We start from the raw sequence: 23,519 nt of genomic DNA, 5'->3' as shown, positions 1-23,519 counted from the left end.
ACCTTCCCCTTCCCAGTAACTCTAACCCATTTCCTGATCTCCCTTGAACACACACTCCTCCTCTTACTCATCTCCTTAATCTCTCACCGCTTTGGTTCTTTCTTCTCACAATATGAGCATACTTTAGTCTTCAAATCTTAAAAACCAACCCCTGACTCCAGAGGCCTCGTGTGTGTTTTAACTGGTAGCCTGCCCATTCTCTTTTTTCACCTTATTTCTGAGTAGTCTCCTTCATAAGCACAAATTAAACTACTGTCTCTGCATGTGATTCTCAAATCTTCCTCTCTGTTGCACACCTTTCATCTTCTGTCCAAAATAAAATCTTGCCCTGTTTTTCTGACATTTCCTTGGAAATATCAAGCTCTCAGCTCAAGCACAAGACTAGAAATTATCATTCTTCATCTTCCCCTACAGGTCGAACCTCTCTTGTCTGGCACCCTCAGGACCTGAGTGGTCCCAAACCACGGAGTTTGCCAGACAAGGGAGGTCAGGCTCTGCTCCCAACTGGGGCTGCCCCCAGCCTGGACTGTGCACCCAGCTACTGGACCTAGTCCCGGTTTGGTCTGCACTCCCTGCCACCTGCTTGACCAAGTCTGCGCACCCACCGCGCCAGCTCCAACCGAGGCTCTTTCTCCCACCGCGCCAGCCTCAGGCATAACTGTGCTCCCTACCTCCCAGCCCCAGCTGAAGCTATGCTCCTGGCTGCTGACCCCACTGCCTCCAGTCCCAGATGGACTGTGCTCCCTGCTGTCAGCCCTGGCCAGGGCTGTGCTCCCCATTGCGCCGGCCCTCTGAAGCTGTGCTCCCCACCACCAGCCCAGCCAGGGCTGCACTTCTGAACCTGGTGAGAAAGGGGGCTCTGGTTCAGCAAAATCCCTGGTCCTGCCAGACCATGGATGTTGCCAGACCAGAGAGAGTCCCAGATTTTAGAGGTTCACCCTGTACTTTCTCTCTCACGGTGGACAATGCTACCATTCTGTCACAAGCCCATAACCTGGCCATCATCCTTCACTCAAACCTCTACCTAACAGGGATGTTTAACTGCCACATCTGCCACCCAACCTGCCCAAGCACCCATGGCAGTCCTGGGCCATTCCACCCTCCCCTGAGCACCTGTGGCACCCCACCCTGAGTTTTAGTTAGGGTTATATAATCATGGACAGGTCACAGGCAGTGACTAAAAAGTAGCTTATCTTATAACCAATATCTATTTTCCCAGAAATCCTGGCCCTTATCTTTTGTTTCAGCTGTGTAGCGTGCAGCACAAGTTAGAACAGTGGTCCCCAACGCAGTGCCCGCTGGCGCCATGGCGCCCGCCGGGGCATTTGTGTGTGCCCGCCGACAACCTGGGCCGGCCCCCCCCCCGGCGCGTGCCGGCCCCCCCAGGCGTGCAACACGCACCAGCGCCAGGTGCGCGGTGCTCGGGCAGCCCCAGCCCCAGGGCACATGCAGGCGCGCGGCGCTCGAGCGGTGCTGGTGCCAGCCCCAGGCGCGCAGCTCGGGTGGCGGCGCTGGCCCCGGGCCCATGGCACAAGTCGCTCGGACGGCCCCAGCCCCAGCCCCGGCCCTGGGGCACATGCCGGCGCCGGCTGCAAGGGCATCCCCGTCCCCTGGTGTGCCCCCAGATGAGTGGCCTCACCCCCCGGGCGCCCAGGAGCCTCTAAAGGTTGGGGAACACTGAGTTAGAAGGACAGTTGCCCTTTGAGCCCTAACACCCCAATCCTGAGCAGTCTGATGGCTGCTGTATTTTAGATCAGTTGTTGCAGCTCCCAGAAGCTGTTATTGCACTTGGAGTAACTGGTACGTAGGGATACCTCAGCTATTCTCCTACAGTGAAACGTGTAAGATATGCTGCTGCAGTTTTACATCACCCATGGATTTCCACAGGCAAGAGGAAATCCTCCAGGAGCCAGGTAAACCAGTTCTAGGAGACTGCTGAGGCAGCACAAAGCAAACCTAACAGTGCCAGAGAAGCAGTCCCTGAGAAAAGTCATCTTTCCAGTTCCACAAGTTTGGATCTCAGTGTCACATGCCCTATTACCACATTTTGTTGGCCTGTTAGTAATGAACTTCAGACACATTTAAATAAGTCAGAGAGTATGCAGTGAAGAGATTTTTCACAAACCGCTTAACTGTCAAACATTGTCCCCACTATTCCCATAACTCAATAAAATCCCTGAATAGCTCACAAGATGATTAGTACAAGACCTGATTTTTCTAGATGTCTGTACAGGAGGAGCGCAATACATCTTCCCACAAATACAACAATAACATTAACAAAATACCAACTACTTGGCCACATGACACAGCTTACAGAACATGGGAAATTAAAAGTCATCACTACTATCTATGAGACCTACTTCCATTACGTCTCTGCTGCCTGACCAATAAACATAATTTTCAGGCCAAGCACATTAGTCAACCCAGTGAAGTAAAGACAAACCTGTCGTCTGATTTCCTCTTTAATGGTTTCCTGTGTTTCTGGCAGTGCTGGCATCGTTGCCATATTAGACCAGCGAAGGGGCTTTGTCACCGGCTTTAGAGTTACATTTCCAAAGAACTCTTGGACATGTGTAAAAAATACATACAGGACACGGTTGCTGATCTGAAATGAGAGTCAAAATATTGCTTCAGAAAGTGATTTTTAACACAATGTCCTTTATTATCCATGGTATATTTGCCCTACCTTGTATATTACTGGACAAAGAGTGTGAGCTTTTTCCATTTATAGCTACAACTTTATGCAGACAAACTGAACAATGCAACCTCTAGCAGATTCCAGGGTTTATTTGAAATAAAATTATGTCTGAAATTCATGATATGCTGATAGCCTAAAGGAATCATGACCACAATGTATTCGCTTAGTCTCCCATCACTCTATTCTCTCATAGACTCTCATGAGAGAGTCTATTTCCAAGGTAAAAATTATTGCCCTGAAACAATTAACTATTATTTTTATAAATGGCAGAAACAGAAATCTTCTGGAGTCTTCTTGTTAGGTGTTTCCTCACACACAAAAGTGTGAAGTCAGTGCTAGCAACAGGCAAGAGGGACCTTACAAGGACTGTTCTACAAGTTATATTTTTTTCCTCCTTTTATCCACCAAGATAATTTTTCCCTCTTTAACTTATTGCAAAATGAGAATTGATCATTTGTCATTATATCTGTGCCTTAGCAGACTTAGTGACTCCTTTACAGTAGATTATATTACCTCATTCAATTGCTATTGTTTTTAGGAATCAGTGGGTATGAAGAACTAGAACCTTAAAAATGTGGAGTAAGCCAGGAACATCAGGAGACTGAGAACGATCTTCACTTAAAATGTTGTACCGGAGTAGCTGCCCCAATGCAGCTGCACCTCCGTAGTGATTAAGTTAAGATGCTCCTGTGCCACCAGGAAAACTTCTCTCCATAGGTGTACCTCCCCAAGAGGCGGTAACTATTTCAATGGGAGAAGCTCTCCCACCAGCATAGTGCTGTTTATCATTTAGGGGGTTGGATTTTTCACAAGCCTCAGCAAAGTGGTTATACTGGTATAAATCTGTAGTGTAGACTTACCTAACCCAGACAGAAGAGTTAATGAAAACAGATTTATAACTATTAGGTCATATAGAGCCTAGAATACAAAGTTGTTGCCAAAATTTTCATAATGACTAGGGATGTTAAATTTAGATTAATGGCCTAATCAAATAGTCAATAAGGGGCCTCCGCCTTTGAAACGTAGCAACAGCCCCTGGGGTTGTTGCTGCATGTCAAAGGCAAAAGCGCTGGCCCTGTGCTTCCCATGACGTTTCAAAGTGGCAGCACCTCATGGAGCCCAGGGTCAGTGGGGGAGTGCCCCCAAGCGCTGACCCCAGGCTCCATGCGGCACTGCTGCTTTGAAATGCCACATGCATCCCAGGCCGGGCTGCACGTGGCGTTTCAAAGTGGCAGTGCCATGTGGAGCTCAGGGTCTGGCCCTGGGTTCCACATGGTGCTGCTGCTTTGAAGCCCCCTGGCCTCTTTCTTAGAGAAGCAGCGGGGGGGAGGGGGAGGTATAGAAGCAACTAGTCAACTAGGATATCGACCAGTCATTAACATCCTTAATAATGCCACCCCACACTTCATTACAGATACAGACTTCAGCCAAACAAGTACAGTATTTACAGCTCTAAAGAACGATCCAGTAACAGCTTGTGTAACAGGGCATCTAGTAATGTCTACCATATTGTGAAGTGTTAAAAATACGGGAACCACTGAGTTATGCCTACTGTAAAACTATGTGCTCTATTTTCCCCCAATATTTCAACAGATTTCAAGTATCCTTTAACATGTCCCAAATACTTTAAACAGGAGGGAAAAAAAGCTGGCCATAAAATATGCTCCTTGCCTTAAGAATAGATTTGCTGTCATATGTAAATTCACAACTTGTCTTGAAATAAGTGACAGAGTTCCAACACCAATTTTATGTTATTGCCTAACCTATTTAAGCAACCAGACATGATAGGACATGAGTTAGGCTGCATTGATTTCATGCCTATTCTGTTAGGGAGGAGGACAAGACAGAGTATGATTACAACAACAAAGTATCAGTGAGTAAACCAAGCCCTATTGCTAGAGGGCCTTACTAAGATTATAAAATCATGAAGTAAGATTTTTAAAATCTCCAAACACGAAGCATGTTATGTTGCAAAACTCCAATTCCAAACTGACAAATTTATACAAAGTATAATTAAAAATTCAGCTGTAATCCAGTTATTGTTCAGAACTCTTACTAGCAACTGGTCCATTTGATTTCTTCTGATACTATACTGATAATTAAATAATCATTTGGGTATAAGTAAGAAAAATATATGTTCACAGAACTGGATTGACTGGCGTGATATAGGAGTTAAACAATAATACAATATTGTTTAATGATAAATCATTAATCCTTTTAACAAATTCTAATGAAGTGTGCGTGCAACTATTGGTGTCAAAGGCTTCCAATCCTCCTCTCTTACTTGAAAAACTAAGCTAATAGCATTTATAATGCTTACATTATTTAAAGGCCAAATATGTTCATCTGAATTTCAGACCAGCCCACACTAAGAATAAGTTAAGCCAAAATACTAAGTCCTGAAGAGTACACGAGGAGAAGCTATTATGCAACTGAGTTACAACATTTATAGTCTGTGTATATAATTGTAGAAGAGGACATTTTAAAGAATCTCTTGCTAGGACTGCAATGCAGTTCACATACTTGTTGGATTGTGAAAGTACCTGAACAGTAGGGCTGAGCACTATAGAAATGTTCTGGATGTTCATTTTTGTTTCTAGTTCCTTTGCAATAACATGGTCCATGTGCACTATCAACCAAGAAATTAAGAGGTGGTTACACTCTGGCAATTCCTTCAGCAAGCGTTGGCACTCCTGAACTTTTTCCCCCTCTGTGCTCTTCCCACAAGCGTCTTCGAAGCGGGGCATTAGCTCTTTGGTAAGCAAGTTTTCAGGCAGTTCTCGTAGATATTGTTTCAGTAAGCTGGCTATGGTATTCGGCTCATATTCCTCCAAGTTGGGAGATTCTTCTCGATCATAGGCTGCTTTTAGTTCATCCACCTTTGATTTTATTCCTTAAAATATTTAGATTGGAAATTAAAAAAAAAACACACACACACACAAAGTAATCAGCCATCTTTACATTTAGGGCACATTTACACTGCCGATTAGAGTGTAATTGTAACACAGATAGGCATACCCATTAGCTTTCATTTAACTAGTGATGGTAAGAACAGCACAGGTTGAACCTCTCTAGTCCTGCACTCTCGAGACCTGATCATTGCCAAACCAGAGAATTTGCTGAACCACAGGAGGTCAATATTGTCTAGCAGCATTACCAACACTTCCACTGCTTACTAGGCTTTTAGATGACATTTAGGGATAAATTATAGCCAATAACAGCACAGAACACAGAGAGCCAGAACTGGTGGCTGTAAACAAACTTTATGGGGGAGCGGGAAACTTGGCCACACCTATGATAAGTGGCTATCTGGCTAACTAAAATGATGCTGGGCTAGAGACTGCCAGACTAGAGAGGTTTATCCTGTAGTGAAGATGCAGTAGCATAGGATAACCACCCTAATATAAGCTCCCCAGTGACACTGGTGCATACTCATGTTGCTAGACCATGCTGGGGTCCATTCCGCCACATCTTCATTGCTACTCTTACCCAAACTAGCTAAATTAAAGCACAGAGCCAGCCTGACAGCATTGGGGCGGGGGGAGGGTAAATAAGTAAGAGACACTGCTTTACCATATTGGTATGATTTTGTAAAAGTTTAAATATGTGTACATACTAAAAGTCCCACTGCTAAGCCACACTATATAGTAAAGCAATGGCACCTACCTGACCCCACCCCCAAATAAGTTGCCTGCATGCTCTACCAGGGTTTCGTGATCATAGAAACTGATGCAATTTCAGGCCAACGTGGAAGCCAAAGCACCTAAAATAAGGGGAAAAGTTTAAGATAATTTGTTTAATTAAACTCTCAGCTGGCATGCAGTATGTAGACCTAAAACAAGTAGTTTTATTAAAAAATACTTGTAGTTCTCTTTTAATATTACAGAATAATCTCTAAGTAACAGCCCCTATTAGAAGCCAAAGGCATTCCTTTTAAAAACAAACCAAACCAACCAAACACCACCCTTGTTTGCCTATTTCCAATCAATGAGACATCTCTTCTGGGAGGTATGATATTTAAAACTCCTGGTCTGGGATATTATTTGTTTCAAAGTATATATTTACTATATGACTAGAAAATATCCAATCTCTCAGTAACATTTTGATTTCTAAAACAAAGTGAATCTTTGTCAGTTAATGGGAGGGCTTTGATATAATTATTTTTATTTCTGCAGAAAACTGTATCTATCTGCGTTTTAAATAAAGACTATTTTATTTAAAAACAAAATAAAATTGATTTATACTTAAATCCAATTTTTAAATTAAATATTGTACAAAAATATAAAGCAGTATGTTTGCTGCCAAGCTTTACAGAATGTCAAACCACTGAACTGGTGGAAATCACTGGCTGAGTACCTGGAGCCAAAGTTTACTAAGCCAGCATTTGGCAGCAGTAGCCTCTTCTGCATGAGCAGAGAGAATATTTTCTTAATTAGTTCAACTAGTTTAATTCAGTGACTCCTTCATTCAAAATTAAGAACTCAAAAAAAGACAAGCAAGCTAGCTTTCCTTTCCTTATCTGTGAATAAAATCCTGGGAGCAAAAGGCTAAGATCTACTAGTTCTAAAATCTATGACTTGATGACCAGAAACTATACTTTGTTTGCTAAATCAGTTTTCAGTGCAAAACATGTTCTGATAAACTTTTTTCTTCGTTATTTATCACATTGAAGGTAGTTTTATTTAATAAAAATATTAAAATGCTGTTGTGAATTTTCAATTTAATTTCCATACATATTGAGTATTACATCAATAAGTTAGAAAATCACATTGAATGATTTTCCATTCTTATAAAGCTTGACACAATTCAAAATTAATCTAATAAATAAAAAATGCATAATTTGCCATTTTCAAACAAACATAGTGATATATAATTAAGAAGCTGAATAAATGTTATATAATTGCTTAAATGCACATAATATAATGCACCCTCCTGTTTAGCAAAAAGGAACACCAAATGTAAGGCTATATTCAGTTGCAAATCAATATATTGTAATGGTTATTAGGGATATAAGCAAGTAGTCAACTACCCGATAAGTTGACTACCCAATAAGCCTAGGCTGGTTCCCCCCAGCACCATCTCTGCGGTGCTGCCTGTCCCCCTATCAGAGGCAGCTGGGCGGGAGGGGGAGGGTTGAAAGAGGGGGAGAGAACAGAGGAAGCTACTGTGAAGCAGCCTGTGCGCACAGCAGGCCCAGGCTCACAACTAGAACTGCCCCCGGTCAGGGGCTGCTAGACCCAGTGGAAGCCAGGACCAAGCAAGCCCAGTTCAGTCCTGGCTCATGCCGGGTCCAGGACAGCTTTGGCTCTGCATCACAAGTGTAGTAAGAGACAAACCAGCTCTTACTATATTTAAACTGCAGAGCAGCAGCACGGGCAAGTACCGGATCTGGCGCAAACTGTGACTGAGCGCCTTCTCTTATCAATGAATTGTGAAGTCGATACAAATTGTATTTACTACACCATTTGCCAATTATCTGCCTATTAACATCCTTAATGTTTATTCAAGAAAGATGTGGAGAAATTGGAAAGGGTACAGAGAAGAGCGACAAGAATGATTAAAGGTTTAGAGAACATGACCTATGAAGCCAGGCTTCATGAACTGGGCTTGTTTAGTTTGGAAAAAAGAAGATTAAGGGGGGACATGATAGCGGTTTTCAAATATCTAAAAGGGTGTCACAAGGAGGAAGGCGAAAATTTGTTCCTCTTGGTTTCTGAGGACAGGACAAGGAGTAATGGGCTTAAAGTGCAGCAGGGGAGGTTTAGATTGGACATTAGGAAAAAATTCCTAACTGTCAGGGTGGTCAAATATTGGAATAAATTGCCAAGGGAGGTGGTGGAATCTCCCTCTCTGGAGATATTTAAGAACAGGTTAGATAGACATCTGTCAGGGATGGTGTAGACGGAGCTTGATCCTGCCTTGAGGGCGGGGGGCTGGACTCGATGACCTCTCGAGGTCCCTTCCAGTCCTATTATTCTATGATTCTATGATTAGCTAATGAAAATCAACCTCTCTTTAGGAAAATAATTAAAAGTTACAAATGCAAACTACAATTAAAATCGATTATTTCAAACAAGATTTCATGTGTTCTGATTTAAATTACTAAAATTGATGATTTAATTCAGTTCAACCTACAGATATGTACAAAGGAATTTAAAATTGAGAATTTTGATACAATTATAAGGTAGTGGATTAAATTAGTTTCCTATCAAAAGATCCAGAGTAGGCAGCATATTGTGAATAAAGAAAAGGCTATCCAAGGAAAATGAAGATCATTCTAGGCACAGAATTTTCAGGTCTCAAATTATGGGGAACCACTATTTCTGCTGCTATGTTCGAGTCTCAAATGTGTTTGAAATCATATGCAGCTGCATAAATCATACATCTGCATAGCACAGAAATAAGAAATCTGATTCAACTAATAAGCTTAATTTGAACTCTCTTTCACATAAGAGGAGGGGGATGTTGCTTTGGAGAATGCCAAGAGAACTTAAAAATAGGTCAGAGAAAAAAAAAATCTATTTCTGCAAGTCATTCTGATCATTTGAATGCTCTGGAATACAAGATCTGAGAAACAGTTTTGACTGTTGTGCTATCTGTGCATCCCCAACTATTACCACACACATCAACTGCATTCAGATAAAGCCTTCAAGATCGATACTGTTTTATAAATTTATATAATACACATTTTACTTGTTCTACGTTCTACATGCTTTTTCTTATTTTTTCCCCTTTTTTGTTCTATTGCTCACTGTACTTGGAATACTTGCATGAGTCATTTTTCAGGTGGCTCTCTCAAATATAGCGGTATATTTAAATGACTAAAAACACTGATATTGTTACATGGATCAGTATTATACCACAAAGACTACTAATTATCTTGGCGTTACTACCAGTGTGTTTCTTCAAATCCAAGCTGAAATTCTCTACTGCTGTTCTACTTTATTAGCGGATTTACTGAAGGAAAAAAAAAAAAAAAGAAAGATTTGACATATTTAAGTTTTTTGAAAAAAAATTAGACTGAAAGTGGCTGGGAAAAGCAAAATCAGGATTAGCCTATTTATTACTTCAACTCCCCACCAAATCTCCATTTCCATTAGCTAAACTTGTATCTTATTTCTAATAAAGGATCAATATATTCAAATAACCACAAGCACCTATCAAAACATTTTGGCATTTATGGCTTGCCTTAAAGACATGTTATGCTACATACCTAGTTTTCACCTCATTGAAAAAACCAAACCATATACATTTTTGTTGCTGTATTCAGCAAGCGGGTAGAACACACCACAAAAACAAATGTGAAAACTGCCCACTAACGGACCTACTGGAGAAGGAGAAGTTCAATACTGAACACCAGAACAGCTGATGAAACCTTTCCCCCTCCCATCTTCCATGAGACTGGGTTTGTAACAATTATTTCCTACTCCATAGGTTAAGAACATTAACTTTTTTCTTCTCTACCATCACGTTAGCCATCTTTCAGTAATTTCAAATCCCTAGCTTGACTTACATAGTGAATTTCACTAAAGTTGCAGTCTTTTGTTAAATGAGTAAAACTATACATGTGGGAGGGGGGTATGTAAAGAAGGGCAAAGTACTGTATTCATGTATTTTCTGGGACAAATGAAGGTAAAGCCTTGAAAATCTGCACTCAGACACGCCCAGTATACCTGAAACTCTGTAGATGCCTTCGCATTTCATGCCATACTTCTCAATGTAATCTATACATTCACGAAAAACTGCCGGCAGGCGAATGCCATCGTACATCATGGTCCTATTTACTGCATCAGCCAAAGGAATTCCAAACACAGGCCTAAAACTTGGAACATCCATCTGAGGTACCTCTGGCTCTGGAGTTGGCTTTTTCTTTTTTTTCTTCTCTTTCCACTGTTTTACAACATCTGCTGCTGTTAAGTCTTTTGACTTCTTCTCTTTATGTTTTTCTTCCTTATGTTTATCATCTTTATGTTTTTCATCTTTGGGTTTTTCTTTTACTTTAAAATCCTTTTCTTTCTTTTTGGAAAAGCTGGGCTTCTTGAAAACATGAATTCCTTTGGACCGCTTCAACTTGGAAGGACTTTCAGCTTCATCGCCAGAGCTGTCTTCTTGGAAGGCAGCATAACCCTCCGCTATTGGGAAAAAGAAGAGAAAACAAGAGGCAGAAAGTTACAACCTATTTTAATTTTTAAAAAAACTAAGGAAAAAAAAGGGGAAAAGGTAATACTGAACAGACACAATACCTGCCTACAATTACAAAAGACCCACTTTGCTTTTTATAGAGGTTAGCAGGGCAATTATTAAATCAGAGTTTCACAGTTATGTCCAATATAAACACATCTTAAGAATCACCTAAACATTTGGTATTTTACATACTTACTCAGTATGACAATGTCCATCTTATGTGCTATTTGTCCACTTAAATAGTCAAGGAAATGCAAAATAAAACAACTGTCTGGCAACTTCTATGTTCCTGTAATCAATGGTATAAAAGTTGCTGTTAAAAAACCATCTGCTACATAAGTACGCTTGCATAAATTAGTATGCAAAGGGTGGAGTCATTTAATTATTCACTCCCATTCTAAAAACGTTAAGATATTCTTAAAATAAGTGTGCAATTATTTCATTTTAGCCTCAAATCAAAATATCTGAGAGAGGGGGGCTTATTTTCCATTACATCAATAAAGTTGTTCCAGCTGACCTGTTATTGCAGTTCTAAGTTAGCCTTATGCAGACAATGCAAGAGATAGCAACTCCAAAGTCACAGTCTAGTACCACCGTGCTTCAGCTGCAAAATACAATGTACTACCTCTGAAATATATGCACAAGAATTTTTATAAGCTACACCTCTGCAGCTAGCCCTGCCTATCCTTTAGGCAAGAACAGGAAAAATCTTTAAAGGTGGATTGGAAGGGTTTTTTTTAAGCCAACTAATTATAGGTTTAGATGCTCAACACTCCAAAGAGCTAAAACAAACAAGAAACATATTCAACAAAAAAGAGATTTTACATGCAATATATGGTTCTTAGATTCCCCTAAAGTTATGAATAAGCAGCTTTAGTTCCGATGTGATGCTCCAGCATGAGGTTTTCCTGCTGTTGTTTCATTACTCAGGAAACTCCTGGAACATGAAACTGGCCTATTATTTGCATGAGGGAAGGACAGAGTTAAGTCAGTCAAGTACCATTTTTTGATGGACATGATTTGCAATTTTTTTTGTGTTTTTTGGTTCGTAAGGTCCACAGAGCAGGCACTATGAGTAACACTGTATGCTATGGTTCTTATCGGTACGTCATACAACTTGCACCTACAGAGCTAAGAGGGATTTAAACCACATTGTGCCTCCTGATTCTGGGCTGCTCCTAGAGCTATTGGGGTCCCCAGTGTAATTCTGATGGCAGCTTTCCTAGGCTGCTCTAAAGGCAGCATAGTTTTTGCAAAGCTTGTAATAGTGAAAACCCAAAAATGTAATGGGTATAAATATTTAAAATTTACAGAATGGATGTATACTAAATAAACTGCAATTACTGTACTTCAGTACGCCCTCCTTTGACAACCTCAAAAATACTTCAGACTCCATGTTCCAGGGGGATTGATTTGATAATTTGACAGCACCAGCACAGTATACACTGGTGAAAGTGGTGTACTTTGGCCTCAAGGGATCAAATAAAACCGTAAGTCAAATCAAGCAAGTTAAACTCATTTAGCAAAGAGGGCCAAACTTAATATTTTAATTTGTGTGTATGTGGGTTTCAAGTCTCACATGCAGGAACATATACTACCCATGATCCACAGAAGAAATCCCTCGGGTAACAACGAGAGGTCTACAGATCTCTCCAGAATAAAACATACCGTATATTCCGGCGTACAAGACGACCTCTGAAGTTAAAAAACATCCCCCAAAAATCGGGGGGTCGTCTTGTACGCCGGATGCCCCGCCGGAGCCCCTCCGCAGCTTTGAAAGCCTCGGGGGAAGCCGGCGGCGGGGCATCCCAGGCGCGCATGGGCTGCCCCCCCGCCGGAGCCCCTCCGCGGCTTTGAAAGCCTCGGGGGAAGCCGGCGGCGGGGCATCCCAGGCGCGCATGGGCTGCCCCCCCTCCGGAGCCCCTCCGCGGCGGCGCAGAGGGGCTCCGGAGGGGGGGCAGCCCATGCGCGCCTGGGATGCCCCACCGCCGGCTTCCCCCGAGGCTTTCAAAGCCGCGGAGGGGCTCCGGCGGGGGGGCAGCCCATGCGCGCCTGGGATGCCCCCCCGCCGGCTTCCCCCGAGGCTTTCAAAGCCGCGGAGGGGCTCCGGCGGGGAGGGGGGGGGGCAGCCCAGGCGCTCCTGGCGGCTTTGCTCCCGGTGCCTCTGGTCTGCTGGGGACCATCTCCAGCAGACCAGGGACACCGGGAGCAAAGGAGGCGGAGGGGCGCTGGGGTATAAGATGAAACCCTATCTTTTAATTAAAAAGATAGGGGGTCGTCTTATACACCCAGTCGCCCTATACGCCGGAAAATACGGTAGTCCTTAACTAACGACTATACTTAAATTAAGATTATTTTATTACGTTCACCATTAGTCAAAGAGAGTTCTGGATGCTTTTAGGACAACCACTATTTCTGTCTTTTAATCCCCGAGATATATGGTTAGCCCAACAGAGTTGCAGTATTTCTGCAATTCAGGCTAAATTTGAGATATACAGTATAGTTTATAGGCTTAAATTATAACTAAGATGCATGGAGACAGCTTCTCTTAAAGCCAATGTTTCAGTTATCTGCAGTCTCAGAGAGACAGCTCTGTATTGTTTATACTCTGTTCATGTTTGGAAGGCTCTCTGTACAACAAGAGCTAAGAGGTTTCTTTTTTTTTCCTTTTTTTTAGTGAAAGCTTATATTCTACAGAATTGTAATCTATCAGAGGGAGCCAGTTATATATTTTAAGCTGGTCATGTGTTTGACCCCAACAAATATTTTAAATCATTTATGAGTTGAACATTCCTCTTATTTTAGCTCTTCGGGACATTTGTATGAGTCGCTACAATTAACTTATAGAAGTTGGATGAAAAACAAGTTTAGAATAGTAATAGATATGTAGCCGTGTGAGTCTGGTCTTGCTGAAACAAGAGACAGCACTTTAAAGACTAACAAGATGGTTTATTAGGTGATGAGCTTTCGTGGGCAAGGCCCACTTCCTCACATCAAATTGTAGAAGAAAATTGGCATGACCATATATACCAAAGGGATACAATAAAAAAAAAAGTGAACACATAAAATTGACAAATCAGATTTTAGGACAGAGGGGTGGTGCCTGTGTGTGTGGGGGGGAGGTTAGTGTCTATGAGATAATATTAGAGGTGATAATTGGGGAAGCTCTCTTTGTAATGGGTAAGGTAGTTAGCATCTTTGTTAAAACCCATTCGTAAAGTGTCAAATTTAAGCGTGAATGACAGTTCTGAGGTTTCCCTTTGTAGTCTGGTGTTAAAGTCTCTTTGGAGTAAGATACATGTAGTGAGGTCATTGAGACAATGCTCAGTCTGGTTGAAATGACAAGAAACTGTTTTTTCTTTGTGAAACTGTCTGATGTCTGATTTGTGGGCATTAATTCTTTGGAGAAGTGTCTGAGAAGTTTATCCAATATATTGGACAAACTTCTCAGATTGTATCTTTGGTATATATGGTCATGCCAATTTTCTTCCACAATTTGATCTGAGGAAGTAGGTCTGGCCCACGAAAGCTCATCACCTAATAAACCATCTTGTTAGTCTTTAAAGTGCTGTATAGTCCTGTCTTTTGTTTCAGCAAGTTTAGAATAGATGGAAGTTATGAGTACACTGACCTTATGTGTGATCCCTATATGAAGATACAAATACCTATACCTATCCTATCTGGTTACAATGGCACAGCTGTGACACCATGATTGTGCTGCCATTGTGTAGACATGCCCTTAGAAAAGATCATGGACAACAAAGAGTAATGCTGGCAGAGCAGGTGCCAGCTCGTGCCAAGACCCCTTGGCTTTACCGAACAATGACAAATGCATAGCTGGAAACCAATTTGGCTCACTTGTGTTAGCATTGTTAAAACAGATGTTATGTTTACAAGAATGTGTTTAGTGTTCAGACTTGACGAAATGTATGTAGGGTGCTACATTTACTGATCTCACATATAACATCTGTAACCCATGCTCTAAAATTCTATTGAATGTTTGCATTGCAAACCTCTTTAACTGTGTAACTCACCAAATAGGAAAGAATATTAATTAATGCAAAACACTGGTCCTCCACACAAGGCAGTCCACTGAAACCAAATGAGCCAACCAAAGTACAAAGATATTGTTGATTCCCCTCTATACCCCATACCCACAAAGAGACAGTCACAAACACTTGCACACCAATTTGAACTCCAGGGAAAGGGTTTAAAAATCTCTGATTAGCCGGAACTGTATCATCATGCTGATTAGCATTTGGGGAGGGCAATATTTCTAAGCCTAAGCAAGGGATCCCCAAACTGCTTACCTCAGGTTAGCTCTAAAGGATATGCAAACTTTGCATATTGCAACAGAAACTTTTTTTTTAAAGACCTATTTATTTGTGCGCATATGCTTGCTTTCTTTAATCATGCAAATCACTTATTTTCCTAGTAAAATGTTTAGTTTATTATTGGATTGGCTACAAGCAATTGTGACAATGGAGGTACAACTGACATGGGACTGGGAATAATCTGAATATATCTGGCGTAAAGGACTATCTTTCACAAAGGTAAATTTTCCTGGGTGGCAAGATAGACTACAGTACCTAAGGTCACTGCTGTGACTCCTTGTTTAGAGCTGTTCTAGTACTTAAGGAGTACACAGTTGAAATCTAATTACAGAATTCACAACTAATTTGGGGTTTGTGCATGCACCGTGTGCCCGGGGGCGACAACCCCATGCGCCGCGCATCCGGGAGCAAGGCCGCATATTTGCCGCGTGCCCGGGGCCGGCACCCCCCATAGCCGTGAGCCAGGGGCCGGCACTCCCTGTGCACGCACCTGGGCGCAGGAACGCCCATTCGCTGCACACCCGGGGGTGGGGCCGCTCATGTGCCGCGCGCCCAACGGCAATGCTCCCCGTGCGCCGCACGCCCTGGGGTGGGGCCAACAATGCGTCCGGGGTTGGTGCCGCGCTGCACTGCGCGCCTGGGACCGGCACCATGCATGTGCTGTGCACCCGAGTCGGGGCCGGCCCTGAGCACTTGGCTGGCACATGTAAATGCCCTGGCGGGCGCCATGGTGCCCATGGGCACCGCATTGGGGACCACTGGTATACAGCATAGTTGCCAACTGAAAATGTGCCTGCTGCTTCTCTATGAAGATATCGAAACGGGGGAGTTACAGACCACTGGGTTTTCACCCAAGGTGACAACTGAGGGTAAGAGGACAAAAGAGAACTATTTGTGGGAAAACAGATTGTCTGGAAAAATATCTCAAAATGTACTCACAACACCTCCCCTCACACTCTAAGAACCCATTTCAGAATTTTCCCAAAAATTTTCTGAATATGTTTGCACCTGGTAAATGCCGACATAGCCTTAATCCTGTCCTCTTTGATTGAAGCCTCACATATAATGTCCCTAACACACACTTTCCTACTCTGCCTCTTTACTGTACAGGCGAACCCTGCACTTACGACTTAATTGGTTCCTGGAAAACCATCGTTAAGTCACACTGTCGTAACTCTAACCCTTATTGCCATAGGGGCAAGGTTATGAACGGGGGTTCTGTTCCTGTCCCGCTTTGCCTCCTGGGAGTTGTAGTCTCCTGGAGCCAGGGGGCTCTGCTGGGCAGTAGGCAGCCCTGAGGCGCGGCTTGAACAGTGCCCTAAGTTAGCTGAGAGCTACACCAGCCAATAGGCAGCCCCGTAGAGCAGTGCAAACGGCGCCATGAGCCAACCAGCACAAATGGCACCATGAGTCAGCAGACTCGCAGCACAGCACAAATGGCACCTTTAGTCGGCCGGCTAGGGATCTGGGCGGGCAGTTGGTGGTCCTGCAGTGCAAACGGTGCCTTGAGACAGCCAGCTGGGAACTGGGCCCGGCAGTTAGTGGCACGGTGCAAACAGCACCTTGAGCCAGCTGGCCGGGGAGCTGGTCCTGGCATTTGGTAGCCCTGAGGCGCAAACGGCACCTTGAGCCAGCCAACCAGCTGGGGGCTGGATCCAGAAGTTGATGGCCCTGAGACACAGCATGGTAAAAATGGCGCCTTGAGCCGGCCAGGGGCTGGGCCCAGCAGCTGATGGCCCCACGGCGTGGCACAAAATGCACCTTGAGCTGGCCAGACAGGGACTGGTCCGGCAATTGACAGCCCCATGGTATGGCATGGCGCAAATGGCACCTTGAGCCAGATGGGGGCTGGGCCCAGCCAGTGGCGGCCCCGCAGCGCAAACGGCACCATGTACGGCCGGCTGGAGGCTGGTTCAGGTGGTAGGTGGCCCCATGACTTCCGGAGCAGGGCTGCTGTAAATGCGGGCAGGGGTCGTAGGTCGGGTAGGCAAAACTCGGGGGTTGCCTGTATGGAGATATGGTTATGCCCCTCCTTCCCAAGGTGCGCTGCTCCCCCTGCCAGAACCTTTGAAAAAAAAAAATTGGGGCGGTTGATAGACCAAAAAGCAGCACTTTGTATTGGAAATGTCAACCTTTTATGGTGAATCTCAGAAAAAAAGTCTGTGGAACAGATGTATGGCTATATGAAAATATGCATTGTGAGGTCGAGGGTGGACAACCAGTTCCCCATTTCTAATGCAGGAATGAAGGTGGCTAGAGTTACTATGTTGAATCGCTGGTAACGTATAAAGTCGTTGATTTTTCGAAGATCCGGTCGGCCTCCAACCCCCTGAAGTAGTGGGAGTAGAAGCCCCTCTCTCTGTGCTCTGCTGGGACCTCTTCTATTGCTCCTAGCTGTAGGAGGCGTTGAGCTTCTTGTAGGAGTATATGCTCATGAGAGGGGTCCTGGACGGGGAGGAGGATTGGGGGTGGGAGATAGTAAAGCATGGGATGTAGTAACCTGTTTTGATGATTTTTAGCAACCACTGGTCGGTGTTGATGGTGCTGAGTAAATGCAGTGAGTCTACTGGCAAATTTTGTAGAAGATTTCAATTGTTGCCTTGGATATATTGGGGCGGTTTGACCCTCAACCAGACCTTCAAAACGACTGTCAAGATGTTGATGGCTGCCTGCGCCTATTATGTATTGGCTGTTGGTTAAATGGAGTTGGCTTGTACCTCTGCATATGACCTTCCTTTTTTTCTTCTGTTCACAGGTATATGAATGCCTAGGATTTTCATTATGGCTCGTGTTCTGCACCATGCGCAGAGACAGACCTGTTATTGCCAAGCGTTCCTCAGCAAGAAGTTAGCCCGCTGAGGAGTGGGACCCCCTCCTGGGCGTTTAAGCCCTGACTTGGTCCCTGGGGCTTAAGAGACTCATTGCCCCTTCATTGTGAGCCTTCCCAGGAGACATGAGTCTGGGGAGCGAGATCTTCATTTGTTCAGTGACAGTTCTTGAATCCTGTCAATTTCATGTAAGTTTCCTTATCACTCGGAGCCTGCTGTGAAACTGCGGTGTATAAACTGCAGCTCCTGTGAAGCAGGGGAAAGGGAGAGAGCGTTTCCCCTGCTACCAGTCTTTCCTCTCTCAGTTCTTCCCTTTTTTGGGGTGGGGGGTAACTGCAGAGAAGGAGATACTAAGTAACTAACACTAGAATTACAGAATAACCTAAAGAAACAATGTAGGTAAGCTAATAGGTAGGAAGGGAAGAGAGCAACTGCTCTATGCAATCTAAGCCAGCGGTGGCCAGAGAAGAACTGAGGAGGCAGTCGGCTGTGCATGCGGGGTGACAGTTCCAACTGTCGTGTGCCAGCGTTCCATGTGCACCGTCAACCAGAGGGGCACTGCTACTAATTATCTGCGGACCATGGGCGCAGCAGTGCTGGTGCACGCAAGGTGGAGCACACACAGGGACAGTCTTCCAAGAAGAACTGCTATGATTTTTATTGTTTACATGGTGACATTTTTAACTGCATTTTTACATCTCTATTGGGTAGTATCAAAAAGCCAGAGATCTTCTTGACTGCGTTCCTCACTCTCTCCAGGAAGAGAAAACCCACGCACGAACTCACCCAATCTACTTGGGTTCTGGCATAAGGGGGATAAAAATCCCTGACAAGGGAAAGCTGGACTTGTGACCGAGTGTCTTATTACAGAAGCTTATACCTTTTAAAATCTAAGACTAACTCATTGGTGTGCAAGTGTTTCCTGTTTTAATCTTGTAAGTATCTCATTTCTTTTCTTAGTTACCAAAACTTAGTTACAGGATTAACTATGGGCATGATCTTTAGTTTGAGATTCAAGTACAATTGGTCTGGGGATACTGACTGGTCTTAGGACTGGAAGTAATATGATTATTATTATTTTGGGTGTAATGTAAGGGTGGCAACATCTATTGGAATGCCTAAAAGGGACTGTCTGTGACTCCATTGAAAGACCATTATAATGCTTAGAAGTTCACACTTGTTACTGGATTGGTGAAATGTAATTATAGAATATACAACCAGTTTAGGGTGTCTGTGCCCTGATTTTTGACAGTTTGCCCTAAGAATGTCCCACATGGTCATAAGACAGGTAAGATAGCATAATATAGATAATTCCCAGTGAACAGCCAACTCTGGAGAACGGAGTTAAGGCTGCATGTGTACTTACCTTAACTTTGTATTTTCTAGTTTTCAGAAGTTTGAGTTTTATTGAACTTAACGTTGTGGAAGGGCACATGCTACCACCATGGTACCTTAACTCTGCATAAACTTTTTTTTGCCATTTAATTAAATATGAACCTGAATACTACAAGTAGGCTGTGTCTACACTGGCGCGTTCTTGTGCGAAAACGGCTGCTCTTGCGCAAAAACATGCCACCTGTCTACACTGGATGCATGTTCTTGCGCAAGTAAACTGATGTTGTACTGTAGAAAATCAGGGCTTCTTGTGCGAGAACTCTGATGCTCCCTCTCAGAAAGAAGCCCTCTTGTGCAAGAGCTCTTCCAGAAGAAGCCAGTGTAGATAGGCAACATGAATTTCTTGTGCAAGAAGCCCCTATGGTAAAATGGCCATCAGAGATTTCTTGCGCAAGAGAGCGTCTACACTGGCATGGATGCTCTTGCGCAAAAGCACATCTCTTGTGCAAAAACACATGCCAGTGTAGATGCTCTCTTGTGGAAGAGTTTTTGCACAAGAACTCCTCCGCAAAAGAGTTCTTGTGCAAGAAGCTGCCAGTGTAGACTTAGACGTACAGTATTCCCCCTGTGCATTTTAATGAGCTGACTGTACTTCATGTTTTTTAATGAGCTGATCTTCCTCCATGGAGAGCTGACTATACTCTCCATGTTTTCAATTGCATGTTTTTGAAACAGATAAAACTGTGTGTCATATAAGCAGTCACTAGTGAAGGTGATGCTTTTAGAGAATTTATGGAAGGAGGTACTTTGGGACTGTGGAGTAAGCATATTAGTTGGAAGTTTCTGATAAAATTAACAGCACTGAAATTAGGGATGTTAGATATCAGTTATTTTAGTAATTATGTATCTGCAACAATTTTTAGTGGTTACATGGTTTCCAAAATGCACCTTGCCCCCCAGTCCAGGGCTGGCCTCATTCCCAGGGAGCCCCATGAAACCCCTTACTGCTTCCTCCAATATAGAAGCAGCAGTGCAGGGCAGCAGCAGCCCCCGTCTGCAAGGGATCCACACTCCCCGTGGACAGTGGCTGCTCAAGCATCCTGCCTTCCCCGCACCCTGTACTACTGTCTCTGATACAGCATGGAGGGGGGGAGGAGAGACAGCAATGGTGGGGGTAGCAGGTGGCTCTGCAGAGCCGGCATGTGTAGGGAGCTAGCTTAAAAGCCAGGTCTCGGCACATATCAACTCCCCCCACACGTTGCTGCCTCTGATAGAGAGGCAGCAGCACTGGGAGGCAGGTGACTCTGCAGGAGCTGATATGAATGGGAAGTCAGCTTGAAAGCTGGCTTCCCCTGTGTACCGGCTCCTGCCTGCCCCTCTCACCCTCTGCACTGCTGCCTCTCTATTAGAGGCAGCAGTGCAGAGGGTGAGAGGGGCAGGCAGGAGCCGGTACACAGGGGAAGCAGTGCAGGAGTGGGGTGTCACACAGCTCCGCAGGAGGCGGGGAAGCACTGTCTTCCATCTGCCCGCCCCCCAACACACACACTGCTGCCTCTGTGGTAGGCAGCAGAGAGGGAGGAGGCAGCTCTGCAGGAACTGGCACATGCGGGGAGCCAGCTCCTGCCTACCCCCTTCTTCCCACCTCTAATACAGGCTTATTGGTTAACCATTTAAACGACTGTATGCTAACCCCTAATTGAAATCGTTGGAAATACTGACTTTTAAATGGTCATATTTAGGTTTCAGACTTAGCAATGTGCAGTTTGGAGTGAGGCAGTTAATATTTCTCTAAGCCACTACTTCAGGCTGTCTGAAGACTCTCTACCAAGTTTACACTAATTTTGTATTTTCACTTTATTCTGCATAACCGTAAAGACTAGCAACAAATTTTGCTGTGAAAGATGAAAGTTTTAAGAAGTGATTCTGTGACCGGGAATTCCACAGAACCATTTTCTCCCTCCCTTTTTTGTTCTATTGTTAAGATACTGATCGTTCATTTTGGGCACCACTATAATGTACATAATAGCTAACATGGCATTTCAAGATCTGGCCCATAATTTGTCATTAGGTAACTAGACCCTTAACTAAGAAACCATACTACACATTTTATTCCATCTCAAAAAGCATACAGTGTGCACAGGCAAATCTTGAGTGATTACACAATGAAAAACTACATGAATACAGCACACAAAGGCAAAGAGTTAAAAATTTCACCATTCTAACTTTAAAAATGAATACTTTTATATTTAAATTATTTCTATGATTTTTAGACAGATTTGACACCAAAGTGCACTGTTTTACTGGCATGCAGCTATTTTGTCAGAAATAAATGGAAACAAATTTGGTAACTCCTTTCTCAAGGTATGTATTCAGCACTGCAGTTAGCCTAGGGTAAGGGAGACGCAGAGTAACGATGTAAAATTCTCTGTAATTGGTAAACCAGTTAAACCATCCTGTCTGCAGTGGGGCTGGAGCAGCTCCCTGTCCACAGCAGGTGGGGAGCTGCTCCAGTCCCCACCTGTTAAACAGAATCAGTAAGCATCACCTTCTATGGGTGATGCTTACCAGTTAACCTTTCACATCCTTAATATAGAGTAGCCTGAATACATGCTACACACTTATGCTAAACAATGTGATCTACTTGCATTTAGTTGTGGTGCTCACAATAGCTTTCCCAGACCTGAAAACACCTGTTGTGGCCGCAAAGCTTGTCTTGCTCACCAACACAAGTTGGTCCAGTAAAAGATATAAAATATCTCACTCTAGCTCATTAAGAAATTCAGAATTCAAACCAAAGCAATTCTCATCTGATGGAGGAACTTCTCTGTCTCTCCACTTCTTTCCTCTCCACTAAACATTTGTCACTTGAATATATTTCTCCATTTTAAAAACCTTATCACACAAAACCTTTACCACATGGCTGGTGCCAGTTTCTGGCAAACTGACTGCACAAAGGATTTATCAGACAGCAAATATGTTCAAATACGGCAGAAGTACAGCAGAAATAGAGCAGGTAAACATGGGATTAAAAATACAACGGAGAGAAACAGAGGAATAAACCAAGAGAGTACAGCCTAGGTGGAACTGTGGGATAAGATTAGAATACTGACAGCAGGCGGGTTTCTGGGCTGAAGCAAAACCAAAGCTCATGTCTATATTCTAGGCCCGTGGTGTCTAACCAGTTCTGCAGCAATAACCACTATAGTGGATAGTGTTATAGTGAACTAGCCACACTCAACTGGCCAAATAGTCACAACTGGCTAGTGGCTAGCATGTTGGACACTACGGGTCTAGGCTGTGCCTGCAATTTTGGACTTAAAGCACCCTCAAACTCAGTTTAGAAGCTTCTTTGTGGAAGCCCCAGGGGCAATACATGGGCTAACACTACACCCATTTAGGGATAAGTGAGTAGTCAGGTAGTAGAGTCGACTACTTGCCTCCCCCCTCACTGCTTCTGATACAAAGGCAGCAAGGATGGAGGAAGCAGGAGCCAGCATTGGGAGGAGCCAGCTTAAAAGCCGGTTCCCCCCAGCACATCTCTGCAGTGCTTCCTGCCCCCACTGCGTTGCTGCCTCTATCAAAGGCAGCAGCACAGGGGATTGGGGGGGGGGGGGGGGGGGAGGGCAAGGGAGGCTGCCGCAAAGTAGCCCGTCTGCGGCAGCGCAGGCTGACTGCAGGCAGAGACTGCTCCGACAGCACCCCCTGTTCTTGGCCAGCCCCGGCCACTACAAACAGAGGTTGCTGCTGCAAAGCATCCCCTGTACGTAGCAGCCTGGGCTGGCAGCGGGTAGAGGCTGCTTCAGCAGCAGCCCCTGTCCATGGGTAGACTCCCTGCAGACTGTGGCTGCTGGACCCAGCCCGAGCCAGGACTGAGTAATCCCAGCTCATTCTGGACTCAGGAGCTACGCCCACTGTGATTCTGCAGTTTCAATGTAGGCAAAGCCAGGCTGCCTGTGCACCCCGCTCTTACGACATTTAAACTGCAGGGTCACAGCAGAGGGAACTCCTGGCCCTGGCAAAAGCTGGGACTGAAGAAACCTTGCCTCACTGACTAATCATGTAGTCGATAAAAACGTTATCGACTACACGACTAACGGATTGTCTGCCTCAACATCCTTAAGTCCATTAACTCTTCATGCT

At 44.1% G+C, this 23,519-nt stretch overlaps 1 protein-coding gene across 4 annotated transcripts in view; it reads right to left on the bottom strand.

Annotated features, from left to right (window-relative positions):
* Positions 1-23,519, bottom strand: part of RALBP1 (ralA binding protein 1) — a 56,110-nt gene that overhangs the window by 10,493 nt on the left and 22,098 nt on the right. For 2 of the 4 annotated variants that reach the window (XM_006117462.4, XM_006117463.4), the window contains exons 3-5: positions 10,372-10,830; positions 5,242-5,591; positions 2,444-2,605 (exon numbers count right to left, since the gene is read on the bottom strand). In XM_006117462.4, coding sequence (XP_006117524.1) covers positions 2,444-2,605; positions 5,242-5,591; positions 10,372-10,830 — 971 coding nt within the window. Of the gene's footprint in view, positions 1-2,443; positions 2,606-5,241; positions 5,592-10,371; positions 10,831-11,078; positions 11,172-11,399; positions 11,534-23,519 lie in introns of those variants that run through there. The other 2 variants (XM_006117465.4, XM_025181867.2) reach the window with 2 other exon arrangements.

Source organism: Pelodiscus sinensis, chromosome 2, assembly GCF_049634645.1.
Source record: "Pelodiscus sinensis isolate JC-2024 chromosome 2, ASM4963464v1, whole genome shotgun sequence".
NCBI classification, from domain to species: Eukaryota; Metazoa; Chordata; order Testudines; family Trionychidae; genus Pelodiscus; species Pelodiscus sinensis.
This window is presented reverse-complemented; position numbering and strand designations above follow the sequence as displayed.